The sequence below is a fragment of the Prionailurus bengalensis genome, chromosome E1 (genome assembly GCF_016509475.1).
Source record: "Prionailurus bengalensis isolate Pbe53 chromosome E1, Fcat_Pben_1.1_paternal_pri, whole genome shotgun sequence".
Classification (NCBI taxonomy): domain Eukaryota; kingdom Metazoa; phylum Chordata; class Mammalia; order Carnivora; family Felidae; genus Prionailurus; species Prionailurus bengalensis.
Genome location: NC_057347.1, coordinates 22,557,381 through 22,578,545, shown reverse-complemented (window position 1 = coordinate 22,578,545; position 21,165 = coordinate 22,557,381). Strand labels below are relative to the sequence as shown.

Below are 21,165 nucleotides of genomic sequence, written 5' to 3'. Positions count from 1 at the left end.
TTGTCCAGGTGATTGAGAGAATCGTACAACCCCTCTTTCAGAGGGGCCACTCTGCTGTTAGCGCCATTATCTTGCCAACACAGAACTCATTTATTTAACTGTTTCTCACTTTGTTTTTCCATGTGAACTATTCATTGCAGTTAAGACTGTCTTCTAGGAACTGAGAGGCCTTGGACAAGTACTAGGCCGAGACTAAGGTGTTTGATGTGTAGGAAATGGAGTGAATGCGATTAAAGTTTAAATACCGTGTGTGTTTCATCCTGTAGTCTTTGTTGAGCTATCTATCTGCTGGGCACTGGCTGACTGTCATGGTCCCTGTTCTCAGGGGAGGGAAGGGGGTGGGGGGTGGGAAGAGGCGGATGTGAATCAGACATGCCTGCAAAAGGGAATGAATTCTCCATCAGGAGTATTGGGAAATGCTAGAAGCTAAGAAGGCCCCAGAGTAGTCAGGAGACCTAAGGTTATAGCTGTGTGAACCAGGAAGTGAATCCTCCTGCTGGGCCTCTGTCTTTTCCTCTGTGAGATGACCAAGCTTGAACCAGTCGGCTTCTTACTGTTAGTACTTCCCAGCTTAGCACATGTTTGAACTATGATTTACAAAGGCAGTTTGCATGAGTCAGGAGGCAGAGCAGAAGGTACCATTCTTCTGTGTGACCTGATTATTGAGTAGTAACACTAAATGTTTCATTTATTATTTCTGTAGGCAGAGAATTCAGGCTCAAAATGTCCATATTGACTGCCATAGTGTACTAAGAAAAGCACGCTCTTACTTCATCACGGCAATGCTTGGCATTTCAGGGGACCCTTTTGCAACTTTAGGTTATTCTGACATTTGAGGGATTGGATCTTCTTTGTTCTGTGATCTTAAGCATCTGGGTGGTTCAGTCGCTTAAGCAACTTGATCTCAGCTCAGGTCTTGATCTCAGTTGTGAGTTCAAGCCCTGTACTGGGCTCCGTGCTGGGTGTGGAGCCTACTTAAAGCATTTGGGGTGCCTGGGTGCCTCAGTCGTCTGAGCGTCCGATTCTTGATTTCAGTTCAGGTCATGATCCCACGGTCGTAGGATTGAGCCCTGCATCATGCTGTGCATGGAGCCTACTTAGGATTCTCTCTCTTTCCCTCTCACTCTTTCTCTCTAAAATTAAAAAAAACCAGGGGCACCTGGGTGGTTCAACCAGTTAAGTATCCATCCGACTTTGGCTCAAGTCGTGATCCAGCCATTTGTGAGTTCGAGCCCCTTATTGGGCTCTGCACTGGTGGTGTGGAGACTGCTCGGGATTCTCTCTCTTTCTCTATCTCACTCTGTCTCTCTCTGCCCCTTCCCCACTTACACTCTTTCTTTCTCTCAAAAATAAATAAACTTAAAAAAAATCTATTCCTTTGGACAAAGGAGCACCCCTATTTGATATGTTAAATGGGAATAATATTCCAGAATTTCTTAATAAACCCATAGAGGCACCTCTTCAGCAAGGTTACAAACAATGGTTGAGCATCTTCTGTGTGTAGGACACTGCTAGGATGCAGCACACACATGGCTAAGAAGTCATCCCTGCCCTCAAGGAATTTATGCTTTAGTGGCAGAAAATAGAGGGTAAGAATGTCTGTGCAACAAACTGTTTAAGCTGCTGGGAGAGAGGTTTAGGAAGGACTGGAAGAACAAACGTCAGCAGTTTGCTCTGCTGGCCGGCAGAGGGGAAATCAAGGTGGGTGGCATGGTACAGGAAAAGAACGTTAGGTTTAGAGTCAGAAGACCTGGGTTTTCAGAATCTCAGTTCTCTGTATATTAGCTGGGTGACCTTGACTTCTTTGAGCCTGGGTTGCCTCATCTCTAAAGGAAATAATAATAGTTTCTCTCCATGGTCATTGTGAATATGGGATTATACTTGTGTGTGTGTATGTACATGTATGATAAAGTCCTTTCTTTTTTTAAGTTAAAAAAAAAACCTTTTGTTTATTTTGAGAGAGAGAGAGAGAGAGAGAGAGAGAACGCAAGCGGGGGAGGAGCAGAGGGAGAGAGGGAATCCTAAGCAGGCTCCGAGCTGTCCGCGCAGAGCCTGATGTGGGGCTTGAACTCACAAACTATGGGATCATGACCTGAGCTGAATCCGAGTCAGACGCTTAACTCACTGAGCCACACTGGCGCCCCTGATAAAGTTCTATCTATCTGAGCTCTAGGAGCAAATTCATCTTCCTGAATAAAGCGGGTATTAGGTCACTTACGATTGCTAAGGCAGTTCTTTACTTGAAGTCAGGTCTCAGATTAAACCAAAACATAGCTCAGCAACCTTTCAAAGGTAGGGTGCCATCTCGGCTGTCCGTGTCGTCCTGGTAGATCAGGCGTCTGTCTTGTGTGCAATGGCCACTGGTGAAGCAGGAGGTGGCGAGAAACCTACGGCCCCTGAAAACATGTCTTCACCTCGACGCTCGACTCTGGCAGCAGGTGTGGATTGAGTATCCCGGCTCACTTGTGCCCTCGGGAATGGGGGAATGCAGTAGAGGTGTGTCTTAACTCTGACCCTTTTCCCCTTCCTCCCTCGCACCAGATTTTATCATGTGGGCAACCTGCTGCAACTGGTTCTGCCTGGATGGACAGCCTGAGGAGGTCCCCCCGCCCCAGGGAGCCAGGACGCAGGCCTATTCCAACCCTGGGTACAGCTCCTTCCCCTCCCCCACAGGCTCGGAACCAAGCTGCAAGGCTTGCGGGGCCCACTTCGCGAACATGGCCAGGAAGGTGAGTGTTGACTTCACGGCCTGCTGGGCCGCTACAGCCTCAGGTCCTCGGGCAAGCCTGCCGACCCCTCCGTAATGCCTGTCGCCTTGCCGTTGCCTGATCCCATAATCCACACCTGATCCCTTCACAAGATTGTTAAAGAAAAACTAGCCCAAAGCAGAGCATCTCAGTGTAGATTTGGAGCCAGATAGGCCTGAATTCAGATGTCAGCTTTGCTGCTTACAAGCCATATGACTTAACTTTTCTGGAGATTTTTTCCCCACCCCCGTCTCTAAAATGGGGGTGTAATAGTCATACACATCGGACAGTGTCGTGAGAATAAAATGGTTAGGCCACCAGGGGTGTCCAGCCTGATGCTTGGAACGGAGCAGGCACTCAGTGTTACTCCCTTCATTCGCTGTCGTCATAAGAAGCCCGGCCGCAGATTAACTTGTTCTTTTTATCACTCGCAGTGCCGAGGACATCTCAGGTACATCAAGACCCTGACAGGACAAAGACCGGGGCTCCTTTACTGTAGCGACTTCACTGGCCGTGCGCGGTAGTCATCATGTTTTCCAGATTAGCAAGCAGCAGGGGAGACCAGTGGCTGGGGAGTTGTGCCTGGGTGCGGGCGTCCCTGGTGAGGGCTCAGAGGTGGCATATTCTCCTCGGTCAAGCACGGCCAGGGCTGAAGGTGAACCCTGACCTGGGAATTCCTGCATTCTTCTGCAGAGCGGGCGGTTTGCAGCCCTGGATGTGATGTTAGAATGGCGCTGACGGGGACTTTGAGAGGAAGAGCTACTTTTTAAGCCACGTGCTGTATGCCAGGGTCTGCTGTGAGCTGTGTGGATGTTTTGGTTTCATTTCATCCTCACAGTGTCTCTGTGATAGAGGTTTCAGGGTCCTGAAACTCCCATTTTACAAATGAGAAACTGAGGCTTTAGAGTTTAACCGTTAAGAAGGAGACTGTCAAGTTCCTGGCAGATGGAGTGAGAGGGATTTAACGACTCCCGTCTTTTCCCTCCACTTAGATAGTACCCCAAGACCATGTGGTTAGTAGAGGGCAGAGCCAGGATTCACACCCAGCTCTTTGAATTCCCAAGCTGCCTCCCAGAAGACATTCAGCACGTCAGAGAATTCCTGTAGCGCTGACCACCCTTTTGTCCCCATAAGGTGGAGGAGGACTGGCATTTTGCCTCGTAGGTTGTGTTTTGCCTACGCTCCACTGCAGCGAAGGTGGGCCCTCAGCAGAGCTTTGCTGCGATTTGCTTGGCCGCCCTGGTCACTGCTAGAATGCCACCAGAGAGGCCACTGCAGGTGGCCAGGGAGCTGTGGTTCAGTGGCTGCGACGCTGTTCCCCTTACACTTAGACTGGAAGGTCGAGTCCTTGGACGGAAGCCGATGCAGAGACTAGAAGGAGCTGGGAGTCCTCTTAGTGATGGAGACGGTGGGGTGGGTTCGGGAGCCGAAGCGAGATAGGCAGGAGGCCCATGGGCTGCTTGTCACCTGCCGGGCACTGAGCTTGGTGTTTCAAATGCATTCCCTCTTTGACCCCTTAACACAGCCTATGAAACGTGTGCTATTGTTTGTTCCCATTTTAGAGATGAAGAAATTGCTCTCTCTGTTTAAGGTAGTCAGTAGTTTCCAGGATTCCTCAGGTGCAACTAGAGTCTGTTGGATAGTCCAAGACCTTGCTGTTTTCAACGAGAAATGCTGGGAACAACTGCGGGAAGAAGTGGCAAAGTAACTTCCTGTTCCTTTGGAACAGGAAAGACATTTGTTTCAGTGAGGTTGCGTGAATTTGCTCTAGGTTTGTGTGACCTTTTCTTGAAAACATCAGTTATACCCTGTGGAAGGTGAGTGGAGGGGAGCAGAGAGCGAGCGCAGTGATGGTGATCAGCTCGGGCACCAGCACACTAAGCGTGTCGAAAAGCATGTTGAGAGAACCAAGGGATCTGGCGAGTTCCTGACATTTCTGAGCCAGAAAAGAGAATGAGTGAGCAAGGAAACTGCCCCCCGAGAAGAGAGAATGGCGGGTAGGTGAACGTGGGAGGAGGCTTCATTTTTGTGTATGGTGCCTGTTTCCACCTGACGTAAATGTTTGCCCATGGCCCATCTTCAGAGGTGGAGCACAGGACGGGGATTCTGTTGATTCTGTTTGCAACTCTGTCCCCAGTGCTAGTAGAACAGTGACTGACATGCAGTCATAGGCAATATGATTTTATAAATGAATGAATGACTAGGCAGTTGAGTTGCCAACAGTTTGTAAAGGAGGAAGTAGGCTGGAGAGTTTCTGTTTTCATTACTTCGTGGTTGATAATTCCATGCTGAAGATTTTCATTGAGGGCCCAACTCTGCTGCTGCAGCAGTGTGCTCACAGCTAGAGGTTACAGGTTTGTGGAGACGGAGCTGAGTCGGCCTTTCCCTCGGGGAGCTCCCTGGCTGGCTAAGGAGGCCCTCATAGCAACTGTGCAAGTTGTGTACTAGGGAATCAGGCATTGCTGGTAAATTGAGACACCAGATAATTCTAGCTGGATGAAAGAAAGTTTATTGATCTGCAAAGCAGCGGCTGAAGTAAAGACACCAGAGGTGGGGCAAGTGCCAGGTGTGTTTGGGAACTGTGAGTGGCCTGTTTGGCCAGAGTGCAGGATGCTCGAGGAGTTAGGGTGGACCACGCTGGGATCAGATGGTGAAAGGCCATGACTTCCGCTGGAAGGAGCTTGTCACCAGATAGCAAGGAAGCACAAGAAAGATTTTGAACAGAGGAACGAAAGAGATCAAAGAGATAAGGAGAAAGCTTCTGTAGCAAAAAGAGCTTTTGGGGGGTATGAGAGGAAGAAAAGTTCCAGTTTGAACGGAAAAAGATGGCTATTGGTATGATGTTGTCTTGCCACAAAAATAAGAATTAATTTTGTGTAATTCACAATGGATTTTGTGAATATTAAGGATGTTTTCTCCTAAGAGAATTTTTCATTTGTAACTTCCTTCTTAAGTGGATCAGCATTCATATCTTTAGGGCTTGGCAAATAACAACCACAGGCTTTTAAAACGTGTTTTCTAGAAGTTGGTTGAAAGGAAATGATTACGAGGATCCTGCTGTTTTTCTTTTCTTCATTGTGGTCAGTATCTTCTGAATACTCATCCAGTACAATGCACAGATAACATTCAGGACTATCTGGAGAGAACATAGCTTGTACCCCCTGCCTTAGAGTTTTTAGTCCTAGAGAGGGATGACAAGCCAAAGGTTTTGCCCCAAGCCAAAAACCTCCTCTGTATTTGCAATACCCATGTGTAGTTTGGCAGGGGCCCTGACCGTTTTGGAAAGTGGGGTGGGGGGGCTGGTGCTCAGCCTCTTTAGTTGGACCAGTTGGGGGAGGCTGCGGAGGAGGAGGAGGTCGTACTTAGAAACTGGAAAAGATCTTGGGATCTCAGAGTACTGGCAGAAGCTCAGAGATAAGGCAAAGGGAGAAGGGAATAAAAGGTGACTGTGTTACCTTTTTTTGTGAGTGCCCACCTTATGCTAAGGTTTCCTGTGCATGACCTCATGTAATGCTTTCAGTAACTCATAGAGGTGGGTTGACCTTCTGATGTTACAGGTGAGGAATCTGATGCCCTGGGAACTTGTTTTGTACAAGTTCCCTTAGCGAGGAAGGGACCTGCCAGGAATGAATCCTAACTGTGTCACTCCTCAGGCTGTCCTCTTCCCCCCCCAGTGGGCTGCAGGGAGAAATGCCCATAGGAAGGCTGGTGCGGAGGAGGGGCTGTCCCACCTGTGCCTGGGAGTGTGCACGGGGAGTGGGGAGGAATAACAGAAGGGCAGATTAGCCAAGGAGAGCGACCTGCCCTCCCCCGCCCCCCACGCCGGGCATCCCTTGAAGGGCGGTGCCTGCCTGGAGGTGCTGTACTCTTGGCAATTTTGCAGGGATGTTGGCTCCGCTAACTCATCTTTCATGCTTCCTTGTTACTCAGTTGGTTTGCAGGGGTTGCTAGAATTTATACACACGTGTTGCCTTTGCTCATTCTGCCCATGTTTGTTGACAGCCGTTTTCTCCTTTCCCTTTGTTCTGTCCTGGCTCTGCAGGCTGGTATGCTAGCCTGGAGGCTGTCTCACTCCTTGAGGGGGTGTTTCAGATGCCGGCTGACTTGAGAGTCCCCTGCGAGCAAGGGGATATGGAGAAGCTGGGTGGCTGCCTTTGCATTCTGATCTTGCATCCAATAATCCAATAAGCTGGGCACATTTGAAGAAAGAATAGAGAGTTGTTTAGATCTGGCTGATTGAGCAACTCAGGGCTTTTTAATTGCGTCAGGCTAGGTCTTGTCAAACTGCATTGACTTAAGTAATGTTCCACATCAGGACCTGCAGCTTTATTATACCAAAGCCTCGTCATTTCATGATCAGTCATCCTAAACGTATTTCATTTCCCAATAGAAAAGCTTTAGATCTAAATGAACCCCCCAGGACCCCAAAACATCTATTTTCCACCTGAGTGGCTACAGGTTTCAGGACTGTTATGATGCTCATGCAGCCATGTGTCCTTTTAACTTGGGCTCTGACCATTTTGTTTTCTGGTTATGACTGTAGAGAGTGAGGGAGCTGGATATGTGTCCTTTCAAAACGCCTTCTAAGTATGAGTGGTCAAAACTGGGTGGTAGACATGCCCGTTTCCCTTTATGACACAAATGCCACTTGGAGCCTTCTTCAGCCTGCACAGGGGTATCTGATCTCGCCTAGGAGAACCTAAGTCTCTCGGGCATTCTTGCGAGTTTGAATTCAGCTTTCTATATTTAGAAGAGAGGGAACAGAAATGTTTAGTTAATGCTCAAGTCACCAGAGGATGAAAAGTTTTTAATTTCTTTAGAGGACTAGTAGTGTGTGCTTCTAGGGCCATGCCAGCGTGCCCACGGATTACCTCTGCCGTGGGAGTGTGGCCTGCTCTTGGCTGGGACAGAGCTCAGTCAGATGTTGCTGTGCTGGCTCAGCCTGTAGGGCGAGAGGCTGAGGATTTGCTTCCTGTGAGTTGAGCAAGCCCTTGTGTGCTGTGTGGTCTGCCGTTATGGGAGAGGCTGCTGTCATGCAGTACCTCCTACCTGCTAGGTGCTCTCGTCGTGCGGCTGGGACTCTCTGCACTTGAGCAGATGAGAGCTCCTTAATCGCGTCTGGGGGGCCCCTGTAGCTGTCTGAGTATTTGCCTTGGGTATGCTGCCGTGCGTCTCTGGATTGCCAGCACTCTGGGCCTTCCTGGGGGAGGTTTGGAGATGGAGAGCCAGGCCCTGGACTAGGTCCTGCTGTAGGCTTGACCGGGACTGAGTTAGGCAGCATAGCCTGGTGCAATGGGTGTGGCTGCGGACATTCCACATAGACAGGCCTGCAGTGTGAGTCCCAGCTCTGCTGTTCCCTGCCTGCCCCCAAGAACGGTGCTTAATTTCTCTGGGCCTCGCCTGCTTGGTGAAACAGGGAGGCCTGTTAATAATGATTGATTAATGATTATGTACATTAATACATAATACAGTGATACAGTAGTGCTTTGCGGGGTTGCTTTGAGAATTAAATGACAGGCCCTAGCACATCGTGGCCTCTCAGTAAATTTAATTAATAATAGTAGTAACCACCATCATACATATGCATTTGCTTTCTTTTCTCAGCAGTAAAGTAGAAAGAATTGTAGTTCAGAGTTTGAATCCTGGCTCTCAAAATTATCTCCCATTTCCTAGAAATAATTAAAAGAGTTAACACTTATTGAAGAATCATGTGTCAGATATGCTAAATGCATTCTCTCTTAACTATACAACGGTCATATGAAGTAGATACTATTATTGCCCCCATTTTACAGATGAGGAAACTGAGGGCTAGAGAGGCTAAGTTACACACCCAAGGTGACACCATAAAAAATGGGGGAGAGGGGCACCTGGATGGTTCAGTCAGTTAAGCGTCCGACTCTTGATTTCCACTCAAGTCATGATCTCACAGCTTTGTGAGATCGAGTCCCGAGTTGGGCTCTGTGCTGATGGTGCAGAGCATGCTTATGATCCTGTCTCTCTGTGCCCCTCCCCTGCTTGTGCTGTCTCTCAAAAAATAAATAAATAAACTTGAAAACAATGGAGGGGGAGACTAAATAAAAATGTTGGGTTTTTTTCCGACCCTAAAGTTGGTATTCTTAGTAACCTCTGTTTCTCTATCTGTACAATGAAAAAGTAAGCCTCAACTGGAATAATAAACGTAGCGTCCTGTACATGGATACACAGATGCATATGGGGCGGGGGGAGGTCTGCCATCTGGGGGTGGTGTTTAACCTGAAAAAGGGAGCTGGCACCCGCATCCTGGGGCGCCTGGCTGGCTCAGTCGGTAGAGCGTCCGACTCTTGATCTCGGGGACGTGTGTTCAAGCCCCATGTCGGGCCGCGGGGCCTACTTTAAAATAGCCTAAAAAATAGGTAGCTTAGTACAAGTAGGAGTGATTGGGGGAGGCCTTGCTGGGCATGCAGCCGTAGGCCCCCATCCCACCCCTCTTGTCCTCAGTCTGACATGGTTTCCGCTGCCTCTTGCTCTAAGCAGCAGACCTGCCTGGACTGCAAGAAGAATTTCTGCCTGAGCTGTTCGAGCCAGGTGGGAAACGGGCCCCGCCTCTGCCTTCTGTGCCAGCGGTTCCGAGCCACGGCCTTTCGGCGGGAGGAGCTCATGAAGATGAAGGTGAAGGACCTCAGGGACTATCTCAGCCTCCATGACACCTCCACCGAAATGTGCCGGGAGAAAGAGGAGCTGGTGTTCTTGGTGCTTGGCCAGCAGCCCGTAATCTCCCAGGAGGGCAGGACTCGCGCGCCCACCTCGTCCGCGGATGTCCCCGAGCAGCAGGCCTTCCTGACCCAGCCTCGCGCCAGCACGGTACCTCCTACCTCGCCTCACCTCGCCTCTTCGTCCGCACAGGCCACCTCTGTTCCCCCAGCCCAGGCTCAGGAAACCCAGCAGGTATGCACCGGGTCACGGCCGCCCCTGGCCGGTCAGGGGGCTCAATGCGCTCTCCTGCTCGCTGTGTGCGAGTGGGCGTGAGGCTAAGTGTCCCTTCTGCCTACTGATGCAGGCATGTTTTCTGGACATCAGACCCCGGTTTTGTTTTTTTCAGAGACGATAATGCACAGCATCAGGTATTTTTGTGGTTTTTGTATCCTCTAAATACAGACATATATCCCTGTTAGTCAGTTTTTAAAAACTCATTGTTCCAGAAATACTGTGAGAAAGCTGTTAATTCCAAATTTAGTTCTGTGCAGACTGCACCCCTGCTTATCTTTGTTATCAGTCTTCCTTAGCCAGGTGGGGAGCTCGGTGCCTTAGTAACCGTCACAAGGCACGTAGGAAAAGGCACATGAAGAGGGAAGGGAGAACGGAGGAACACTGCGACCAAAACACGGTCGCTGCTTCTCTCGCCAGTCATCGTTTGGGTCAGGTTGTGGTTGGTATACTATGGAATGGGAGGTGGCCTTGGCATCCTCCCAGGGGGCTTAGAAACAGCAGGCAAAGAGCAGCACATTGGTGGAGCTGTGAACCAGGCCTGGGGAGTACAGAGCTGCCCGTGCCTTCAGGAAGCCCCTGTGAGAGGGAAGGTAGATGTGCAAACCAGCTACTGGGTTAGAGCGAGGCCAGTACACTTACCCAGCGTGTCAGGAGTGGTGGCGCCCCAGAGATACACTGAAGTGCCTCGGTGACCCTTTTATTTTTCTGGCATTAGGACCTAGAAGATCTGGTTTCCATATCCAATCTGTCACTGACTCTTTGGTCACCTTGGGCAAGCTTTGAGCCTTCATCGATGAAATGGGGTTAGCGATCCCAGACCACTTTTGCTCTCACCGGGATGTTGGGAGGACTGGCTGGCGTGACAGCGGGTCTGAAGAGCTGGGAGCCTCTTACGGCTGGCTTAGCACTAGTGTTAGGTCCTGTGCAGGCCGTGGCTGGCCGCTGCCTCTTGCTTGTGACCCCCTCCTTCGCCGGGACTGGGCCCCTGATTCAGCTCTGGCAGGCACTGAGGCATAAAGGCCAGGGTGCTGGCTTACTTCACCTGCAGTAAACTCACTTAGCTCTCTTGGGGGCTGTGGTGTGCCCTCTCCCCAGCTGGAGTTTAACTCTTCCCTACACTGGGGCTCTGTCTCCTGGCAGGTTTTACCCCCTAGTATGACTTCCTCCCTTGGCTGGGTTGAGCACTCCTGTTTATGGGGAGCCTGGAAAGTAACTTGAGGAAATTGCTGTTCCCTAAAGAACTTTCAGGTGGGTTTTTCCATGAAAGGAGTAGGTTCTTAACTTCCTGCCCTTAAGCAGAAGTTCCAGGCTGCACCCGCAGGTCACAGCTCACATCCCCTGTTCTGGTGACATCTGCAGTTTTCAAGCCAGGAGAAGAGACATGGGAAGTCAAGTAACTCGTGCAGACTACCTGCACCTAGGATGCAAATCTGCCATGGCGTCCGCTCCAGGCTTCTTTCCCTTCCCCTTAGCACCCTGGCCATCACTACTAGGGATAGAAGTGGGTGGAATAAGCAAAATAGTGGGTAGACACTAGTTACAGATTTTGATTTAGCCAGTGGGCAAACTGAAAAGACAAGAGCATGCTTTGCAGTGTGGATTCCAGTTTCTCTTTCTAGGAAAAAAGGACATACAGAAGCTGTCTACTTAGGAGGTTAGGCTCGGAAAGGCTTTGTAACTCCAGGAGACTGGTGGGTACCACATCCACCTAAAGCTAAGGGAGAACCAGATACTGTGTTGGGTGCATCCCCGTACATGTATGCTACATGTGTGATCTCACCACCACCTGCCATTTTTGGTGGTGGTGGTGATTTTTACTTTTCATTTCCATTGTAGTTATTGGCCTCTTCTTAATTAGCTCTATGTCATGCATCGTAATCTGGGATGAGTGGTTGGGGCCATGGGGGACTGGTTTCCTGGGCTGTCCCTTTATTGTTCTGAGAGTCTGGAGGAAAGACCTGTGAGCTCAGACACCTGTTCGCTCCTGGCTCACACCAGGGCCTTTGCTTGGAGGGAGCAGTGGGTGAAGAGGCTCTAGTTAAGGGGGTTGTGGCTTAAATGGTGATGCGGGGGTGGAGTGGGGTGCCTGCGTGGTTTAGTTGGTTAAGCATCTGACTCTTGATTTTGGCTCAGGTCCTGATCTCCCACTTTGTGAGATTGAGCCCCGTGTCAGGCTCTGCTTACTGACAGTGCAGGCCTGCTTGGGATTCTCTCTTCCTCTCTCTCTGCCCCTTCCCCACTTATTCTCTCTCTTTGTCTCTCAAAATATACATTAAAAAAATGGTGATGGAACTAGGAGGCTCACAGTTTTAACTACTCTTTGACAAAGCCTTTTGAGAAGTTAGAATTCTAAACTCCTTAAGCATAGACATCTGTCTTTATAGTTTTAGGCTAATAGATTCTCTGGTGCATTAAGGTAATTTTTGACCAGGTATCAAGATAGCTCTTAGTAATAGTGTGCACTGCTGGTCGGAGCACATTTCTAGAATGTAAGAGCGGTGACTGGATGGAAGAGAGGGAACAGAGTGATAAGGGTCTAAAAAGTCTCATCTGGGTCAAATGAGGAAGCCAGGGAGATATGGTGTGGAGGCGAGAAGACATGACGTGAACAATTTGTGAGAAGATCGTGGACATTGGTTCCAGGGGTAGAACCAAGGATGGTGGGTAGAAGTTACAGGAAGGGCAGTTTGGGATCAGCGTCAAGGAGAACCTGGATGGCAGTTAGAGAGCAGCCCGCAGTGCAGTGGACCTGTGGTCCTCCCCTCACTTGGACTGTTCAAGCTGAGATCACATTGATGGTGAGTGGCCACTAATGCCACCCTGGTGGTGAGCAGAAGTAATGTATTGCTTGTTTTTTAGAGTTGAAATCTGTTTGTATCGTTTCTCCCCCCGACAGAGTCAGTATTAAAGAGCAGTCTTTTGTAATGCTGTGGTTCGAGACACCAGATTTCCGGGGGAGATGGGAATACGTTTGGATATGATATGAGCTGGGAAGAGGCCCATGCTGTGCAAATCCCTGGGTCGTCTCTGTGGATGTGATGGCACCTTTCTCTTCCCACAGGCCAATGGCCATGTGTCTCAGGACCAAGAGGAACCCGTCTACCCGGAGAGCACAGCCAGAGCACCTGCTGAGGATGAGACCCAGGTGGGGCCTCTGCTCGGGTCTGTGCCTTTGCCTTTGTTCTTTCACTGGTGTTGCCAGGCTGTGATTGGGACCCTCTCAGCGGACTCAGAAGTGAAGAATCAGCCTGTGATGATAGTCTTACAATTCTGTTTTCAGGGGTGGAGCTTAGTGTTAGCGTTCCAGATAAACCTTGGAAGCCGTCAGTTAAGTGAGGAGTTGTGAGGTCACAGTGGAGACCAGGGAGCCTCGCGGCCCCTTTGTTTCTAGTCTCTTGCCTTTCTGTAAGTCGCCAGAGGGCAGGCTCCTGGTGCTGCCGCGCAAATCTTGTCGTTCTTTTCTTCTGCTTCTAGCATACAGTAGCTATTGTCAGGAGAAGGAGGTCAGAAAATCAGGAGGAAAGATGAGACGGAGTTCAGGCTTCAGCCGTGGCGGGGCCAGTCCAGAGGGCACAGCCAGCAGGGCCACGAAGCTGTGGTCGAGGTCGCGTACAGAGGAGTGCTGGCCAGGGAAGTCTGTCTCTTCCAGAGGGAAGCAGAACTCACTCCAGGGGAGAGGGGAAAGGCCAGCACCATGCTTGGTGGTTTCTTGTGTTGCTACCTTTAATCTTCACAGGAACCCTGTGCGGCAGGACGGCAATTTCTCCTTTACGGACGGGAAGACGGGCTTAGAGAGGCGAGCAACTTGCTCGATGGTGTTTAGCATCAGTCGGTGGAGGAGTCAAAATTCGGGCCGTGTGACTCAAACCGGTGCGCCTTCTGTATGACACCGGTTGGTGGGTTTGGGGCTGGCTGTGCCTGAGCCCAGGACCGTGGGTCAGGAAGAGACTGGGGGCTCTTTTGCAAAGCAAAGCACCAGGCCAGGTCCTCTTCCTGCCTCTGTTCCTACTTACTTCTTGAGGTCGGGCCCAGAAGTACGGTCTCTTGGCGAGAGCTTGGGAGGTAAGAGTTGAGCCCACCGATCTCACCGTTGCCATTGCAGTCTGTCGACTCAGAGGACGGCTTCGTCCCAGGCCGGAGGGCCTCTCTGTCTGACCTGACCGACCTGGAGGACATTGAAGGTCTGACCGTGCGGCAGCTGAAGGAGATCCTGGCGCGCAACTTCGTCAACTACAAGGGCTGCTGTGAGAAGTGGGAGCTGATGGAGAGGGTGACGCGGCTGTACAAGGACCAGAAGGGCCTCCAGCACCTGGGTGAGGGGCCGGCTGCGCGGCAGCTGCACACGGACCCGGACCGCTTGCTTGCTCTCACTCTAAAGCCTGACGGCACCGACCTGACTAGATTTCCATGTTTTTAGCCAAGGAAGGAGTCACCTTACGCATCTGCACCGGCCAGTAATAGCTGCCATTTGAAGTTGAGTGCCAGGACCGGGTTAGGCACCGTGTACATTCATTTAATCCTCAGAGCTGCCTGCGAAATAGGCATGATTGGCATTACCCTTTTATTGTAGAGCCTGTATTTGAACTGAAGGCATCCTGGACGGAGTCCATAGCCTTTCCCACCACGTGTCCCCTTCCCCCCCCTCCCACCCCGCCATACCCCGCCCAGCAATACCCTCCTGAGCAGTTGGGAGATGAGGAGGTGCATCTGCACACGTGGTGCAGGGGAATAGATCTATTCTGCCTGATCGTGGGCTTTCCCTGCAGTCATTTCCCAAAGCATTCTACACGGCATCAGTTTTAGGCAGTGCTCAGTAAAATATCTAGGCCTGTGGTTGAATGAATTTGGGGAAAGAACTTCGTCTCCCTATTACCGATTCATGAGGGACGCCATAGGAAAGGCAGAGAAGTCCTGTGGAAGAGGAGTGTGTATTCAGCTGTTTTTAAACTCCTCTTTTCCTAAAATTTCACCCAGAGCCCTCTCCTCCCCACCTGATTTAGCTTCTGCAATCAGCATTTTGATTCCATGCATGCTGTTGGTGGTCGAGATCCGATTTCAGGCTCTCCTGTCCCACTAGTTTATCAGAGTTGAGGATGTCTGACTAGTCGCCTGCTCACAGACTCACTTTCCTCTCTGGGATTGTCCCCAAAATCCCTGTAGAGTTGTGATGTCCTGGGGAATAGGACATGGCCCCATGGGAGTACCTCATCCAGACTCCTTGGCTGACTGTTCCTTCCTTCTTGATGTTAATGCTGCTTCAAAAGTGATAGAAAAGGATACTGTGCCTGTGCAGGGTCCTGCCTACTTGGCAGTGTTGTTCATCCAAACCAGTGGAATCCCTTTTACCAAGACTGGACCGGACACGCCAGTGGGAGCTGTGTGTGAGCTCTGAGCGTGTGAGCGAGGAGGGCGGGCGTCTGGCTGGGCTCTTGGCCAGCCTGGCTCCCAAGCAGGGAAGTGGTCCGAACACAAAGTGAGGACAGGCTGGTTGGAGACGTTCCTCACGCCATCACACATTCAGACATCTTCTTTTTCTTTCCTTTGCAGTGTGTGGTGCTGAAGACCAGAACGGTACGTAGTTGCTTCTATTTGGGACCATGCTTGGACTCTGAGCTCTTCTGTTTTTCCCCTCTGCTAACCCTGCTTCCTCTTAGCAGGCTAAGAATTGTGAGCGTGTTGGCATCTAGACAGCGTAGGGAAAATTTCACGGAGAACCAGGGCTTCTCAGCATCTTTAAAAACTGTCCTTCTCGCCTCCCTGGGAAAGCTGGGGAAGGTGAAGAGTGGCAGCCTACCCAGGGGCAGACTGATGTGCATGTCTCGGGGTTGCCAGAGCTTGGGAGCCAGCATCTGTAAAATATTTACCAAAGCGAGCGGCGGCGCGTGTCGCATTCGCTTCATTTTTCATACTCCTGCTGCTAAGGCGCTCCTTCCCCTGCAGTTTTCACTCTGTTCTGGTCTGAGTGGGGAGGGTCTTTGCGTGTACCTGCAGAGAAATCGCCTGACATGTTTCACAGCTCCTGGTACCAACCAAAAAGAGAGGGAGGTGACCTGAGCCTTGTTCATACAGGGCTGGGCAGTGGCTGGAGCTGCTCTTGGGATGGAGCAGGAAAGGTGTCACATGTGGTGCTCTCTGACCACAAGACTCCTATACCACCCTGCTGCCACACCCCCACCTGGGTGTTAAAGACAGCCACTGGGCCTGCAGGTACCCCAGAAAGCACTACAGAAATCTGGCGGGGCCTGGGCTTCATTCTAAAAATACCTTCGTTCTGCCTTTTGAAAGCCTCAAGGCTGTGCGATTGAGCTCTGCCCCCAAGAGAGAATGTTCTCAGAGTAGTGTTGGGGCCTGCAAACCATTTTAAAACTTTCAGAAGACTCTCCTAAACTTGTTCTTTAGTAAAATGGCCTTTTGCTCAGATAAATCCTCAAACGTTGAGTTTTCGGCCCCCACAAACCCTTGGGGGTTCTAGACTCACCCCCTCTCCTGGTGCCAAGATCAGGCTAATCCACATGCTGTCTTTTTTGTTTGTTTGTTTCTCTGGGAGAATACTGGCAACTGAGTAGATGGGTTTATCGTTGTTCCTAAGAACAGCAATCAGTATGATATTCTGTAGTTCGCTCTAGATCATTTTATGTATATAGTTCAGTCCTTTCCAAACCCCTGTTGGGGCCAACAACTGCTCGAAGGGGCCAGTAGGTTTCACTGCCTTTCACAGCTAGCCCACCTCAAATGTTTCCTGACTTTTTGAATAGTCCAGGAAACAGAAGAAAGTGCAGAGCAGCAGTGGCATGGGACAGGTGACTGGCACGCGACCAGCTCCCTGCTTATGGCTACCTGGTTTGGGCTACCATTTAAAACATGCTGGGGATGGCTGGGATTTTGGACGTGGATTTTCTGTTTGCACTAAACTAGGATCCTGGCCATGCCCACTGCACCTCATCACTGGCCCAAGCCAGCCAGCTGCTACTAGCCCTGTGCACGGAGCAGCTTATACTAATTCCATAGTCCCTGTCCTTGGGCCACTTGCCCGGAAGGCCTGCCTGCTGGGATTCGAATCCTGGCTCCTCTACTTAGCAGTTGTGTGTCCTTGGGCAAGCCACTTAACTCCTTGGCCCCAGGTGCCAAGAGTACCTACTTCCTAGTTTCTAATGAGGAATCAGAGAGTGAAAATACGCAAAGCTCTTAGGACCCTGCCTGGCACAGCATTCCGCAAACGTGAGCTGCTAGCACTCCTTTGGGAGATGTTCATTTATGAGACATTTAGAGAACACCTATCACATGACTGGCATGTTAGGGATTCAAAGAGAAATACCCGACCTCAGAGCAGACAACAAATGCTAAGTGTAGAACTGCAGAAGTTGATGGAATTTGTTGAATTAAGGAGCTCCTGGTGTGGTGGGGGAGATAAACACTGTGATCCAATGCGAGGAGCAGGCGTCGGGGGGTGGGCACAGAAGAGGGAGCTATGATCTCTGCTGGGCTCTTCTGCCCGGAAGTCCCCTCCGAGGAGGAGGCCCTGGGAAGGTCTGTGGGATAGCACAGGGGGCCCCCCTGATCCTTGGCTATATGAAATTGGGGATATGTTTACCGATAAGCCCTGCCATCGTTAACAAGCCGTTCACTACAGTACCATTTAGATCTAAACTTTTTGGAACCAGTTCTTTATCTTTTCAGCATGTTCTGCCTCAGGGGATAATGAGTCCCCAAGTGCCACTTTCTCACCATATTACATCCTCAACTGTCTGAAAATTCTTTTAAGCTTTGAGGACTTGGCCTTATTTAGTTCTCCTGTGCTGGCTTGTGTTTGATCTCCAAGTACTTTATTCTTCAGATCCGTAGCCTGCCCCACAGAGGCGCAGATTAAGCACGCAGCTGGGATTGAGGACTGGGGCCGGGGGGGAGATGTCTGCCTGGAGCTCCAGTTGAGGGAAGTGTGTGGACTGGGGCGTTTGTTCTCTTCCACACTCACAGCCTCCCCTCCCCTCCGCCCGCTTCCTGCCTGGTGTTTGTACAGGGGGAGCGGCACCGTCCAGCGTGGAGGAGAACCTGTGTAGGATCTGCATGGACTCGCCCATCGACTGTGTCCTGCTGGAGTGCGGCCACATGGTGACCTGCACCAAGTGTGGCAAGCGCATGAACGAGTGTCCCATCTGTCGGCAGTACGTGATCCGAGCCGTGCACGTCTTCCGATCGTGAGGGCTTGCACCGGCTTCTTCAGTGCCTTATGGGGACGTAGCTTGAGGTGTCTGGGCTCCAGACTGGGCAGCTCACAGAGGGGCAGGCTAACAAGAAAATCTGCAGTGCTCGTAAGACCGGGGCAAGCAAGGATGCTGTCACCTCTGGGCATGCCTGTCCTGCCGCGGAGGCGCACCTCTTGGCTGGCAGTGCCGGAGGCCGGTGGAAACCGGAACAGACTGCACGGGCAAGTCCCTATCTCAGTGATCTTGGGGTAATGATGGCACCTGATGAAGAGAGGACTTGCCAGAACTTGGACCGCATCTTCCTCCTTTCATCCGAAAGCCTAACAGTTTCACCCTTGTGTACCCCACCCGTCCTTCTGAGCTCCCTGCCTCTGGCCTTCACCGGTCAGAAGTCCTGGTAGAAATGGTTCTCTTCCTCCCCAGCACATTTGGATTTATTTCTGCTCTGGCTTTCTGTGCTTTAACCTACCTTTGCTAACGTCTCTGGCTACATTGCCTAAAATCCATTTGTTTCTTCAGACCAAAAAGATGTTAGCTTACCAGACCGAGAGTGATCCTCCTTGGGACTGAATTTGGACCGGTAAACTTAGCTCTGGTGAGAAACAAAACTCAACTGCTACTGAAAAATTTCAAAGTCATGAAGAGTTGCTTCCTTAAGTGCTGGGACTGGAAGCGATGAGTCTCCTGACCCCAACCCCGGCTCCCAAACTGCTGGGAAGTTTGAGTCCGTTTGCGTGAGACGGCTGACACAGCCTCTCTGCTTCTCTAGGGCCCGCACGCCATCCCTGTTAGTTTGAGAGAAGGGAAAGTGTTGGGTGGAGGCAGGGGCTTTCTGCTTAACTTTGACTTCTCCAGCAGACAGGAATAGCAAACCACTTTCCTCCGAGAATGAAGTCCCACTCTTTTCCATGGTCTCACTGAAGGCAGAGAGCCTTGCTCTCCTGTAGCCACACTTCTCCTGAAGTTCCTGGAGACCAAACCTCAACACCCGAGGGGTATCTGAAGTTACTGAATGAGACTGGAGTCAGCTGTTGAGCAGACAGCTCCAAGTCTTACTTCCCCAGGTTGGTGGGGACTCTCTACTCCCATTTCCTTTCTCAGAACACTGACTTGAGGGCAGGTCAGGAAGAAGCATTCTCAAGGTCCTTTAGAAAGACCATACATTGAGCTAGAGGATTCTTGAGCCCTTTTAGGGTTGTTCTACCACTGGAAGAGCCAAAGGGCTTAGGTTTGCTGGAGAAGCTTAGTCAAGAACCCACACACATGCTATCGAAGAGCCTTGTGTGTGGCCATCACCAATGGATGAACTACACAAACCCTAGACACCGAGGGCCTTGGCAGACCACCGCCCCCACCCTACTCCCCTGCCGAACAGTCAGGTTCTCTCAGACTGGAACCTAGCATGACTTTGGAAGACGGTGGGAAACTCCAAGGGGACCTGTTTATCGGTACAGATGTGCTTAGGCTTTCCCCCATCATCAACCACTATTCCCCTTCAGAGGAGTGAAATGATTGCATAAGGTGGTTGCCAGTTGAACCACTGGGCCACTTACCTGGACATTACACCAAGCCCTGGATGACTGGATTCTGGGACTCAGCCTTTGTAGGAATTGGGGGAATCAAGAGGTCAGTGAGAGGACCTTTGACCTTTCTGCTGGACAGTAAATATTATGGTTTACAATGCGTACCAGTTTGGCAGAGAATTCCACCACTTCTCGATTCCACTGTGAAACAGGTCTATATTTATGCAACTCAGTTAAGATCTAGCAATAACTTCAGGGCAGATGCTGGCTCTCTCCCTAAAACTTGCTTTCACTGCTGAGGCCTTCCCTCTCCCCACCTCCCACAGTCCCTCTTCCTAGACAGAAGTTACGAATAATGTCCTGAAGGTTAGTAACCTCCGTAAGAATTATAACTGGTATCGTTTCATTCTGGAGACAGAACTTGCCTTGGAGTCTTTTTATCTATTTTGACGAAGGTTTTCATTCAGGAAAAATGGTGTCAAACCACCCCGATTTGTCGTCATCCATCATTATCATACCAAATAAAGGCTGGGAATTCAAGATCCCATTTCAGTTACTATCTAATCTAGGTAGAAAACCTGATTTTTCTGAGTAACCACCGCCCCCCCGCCCCCGCCCCCACCCCTCATGGATCCTTGGGTCTTAATTATCATGAAAACCTCTAATTCTTCCAGTTATTCCATGGCTTTTGCTGTGATTGTTCTGAGATTTCATTTGAGACTTGTTTCAAGACTTAGGAGAGCTGACTGGTTCATAATATATTGGAATAGTTGGATCCAAGCTAGTAAGAATAAGCTGTACAGGAATTCATGCACAATATATATTGTATAAATTGGTTGAAATCTTGGGGACGTGAATGTGTTACTTCAAGTGGCTTATATTAAGAGTCTTCAGAATTACTTGGGTGTTAAAGCAAACCCAAATGTGTATTTTTTGTTACAGAGCTCTGCTTTATAATTTTGTAATAAAATTTCACTATAGAAGCCTGTCTCATCTGGTGGGAGAACACCAGAGGTCTGAGAGTTAAGACTGACAGAGTTGATACACCACAGGCTAATCCCAGGCTGTGTGCACACAGGCATGCTCTTGAGAGACTGCATTATTTGTGGAGATGCTTGGGCCACTGTGGACTTATTGATACTCCTGTTCAACAGATGAGGAAACTGAAGTTTGGTGCTGTTTTGACTTGTTTGAGGTCTCACAGCTAGAGTATGGGAGAAGCCATGGAACAGCCTACGAGAGGACGGGAGCTGCGTAGCAAAAGAACCAGCCTTAAGACTAAATAGCAAGAAACACCAACTGAGTTCAGACACTTGACACTGATCTCATAGAGATGGGCCTCGAAGATGTGGGCAGAAAGGAATCTGAGGACAGCCAGTGTGCCCAGTCAAGACTTCAGGTGACCCTGGGAGACAGAAGGTAGTTTTTGGATACAGCTGTAGTAGTTATGGCTCAGAGGTCACTGAGCCTCGTGGGCAGATGGCTGTGTGCACACAGGCCTGTGTGGGGAGAGCTGGATTCCATGCACATCTACCCTGGGACTCGAGGAAGCAATCTTGCCTGGTGGATGTAAAGGCTGGAGGCTGAGCTGCAGCTATCCTCCTTATTCTGGGGGACCGGCTTGCTGAGCACCCAGGACAACCTCCTGTACGCTGCCAACCAGCAGCATGTAAACAGTCTCCAAGGAGGGCAGGCCTCCAGCACTGTGCTGGGGAGGTGTAAGAT

The 21,165-nt window shown here is 50.3% G+C and overlaps 1 protein-coding gene across 8 annotated transcripts in view; it reads left to right on the top strand.

Annotated features, from left to right (window-relative positions):
• RFFL (ring finger and FYVE like domain containing E3 ubiquitin protein ligase) overlaps nucleotides 1–20,423 on the top strand; it is a 65,597-nt gene extending 45,174 nt beyond the window's left edge. For 3 of the 8 annotated variants that reach the window (XM_043583709.1, XM_043583707.1, XM_043583706.1), the window contains exons 2-7: nucleotides 2,542–2,729; nucleotides 9,258–9,671; nucleotides 12,775–12,858; nucleotides 13,816–14,026; nucleotides 15,261–15,284; nucleotides 17,731–20,423. In XM_043583709.1, the coding sequence (XP_043439644.1) occupies nucleotides 2,550–2,729; nucleotides 9,258–9,671; nucleotides 12,775–12,858; nucleotides 13,816–14,026; nucleotides 15,261–15,284; nucleotides 17,731–17,912 (1,095 nt within the window). In that variant the 5' untranslated portion in view covers nucleotides 2,542–2,549 and the 3' untranslated portion in view covers nucleotides 17,913–20,423. Of the gene's footprint in view, nucleotides 1–2,098; nucleotides 2,439–2,541; nucleotides 2,730–9,257; nucleotides 9,672–12,774; nucleotides 12,859–13,815; nucleotides 14,027–15,260; nucleotides 15,285–17,730 lie in introns of those variants that run through there. The other 5 variants (XM_043583701.1, XM_043583702.1, XM_043583708.1 and 2 more) reach the window with 5 other exon arrangements.
• Nucleotides 20,424–21,165: the final 742 nt, after the last annotated feature.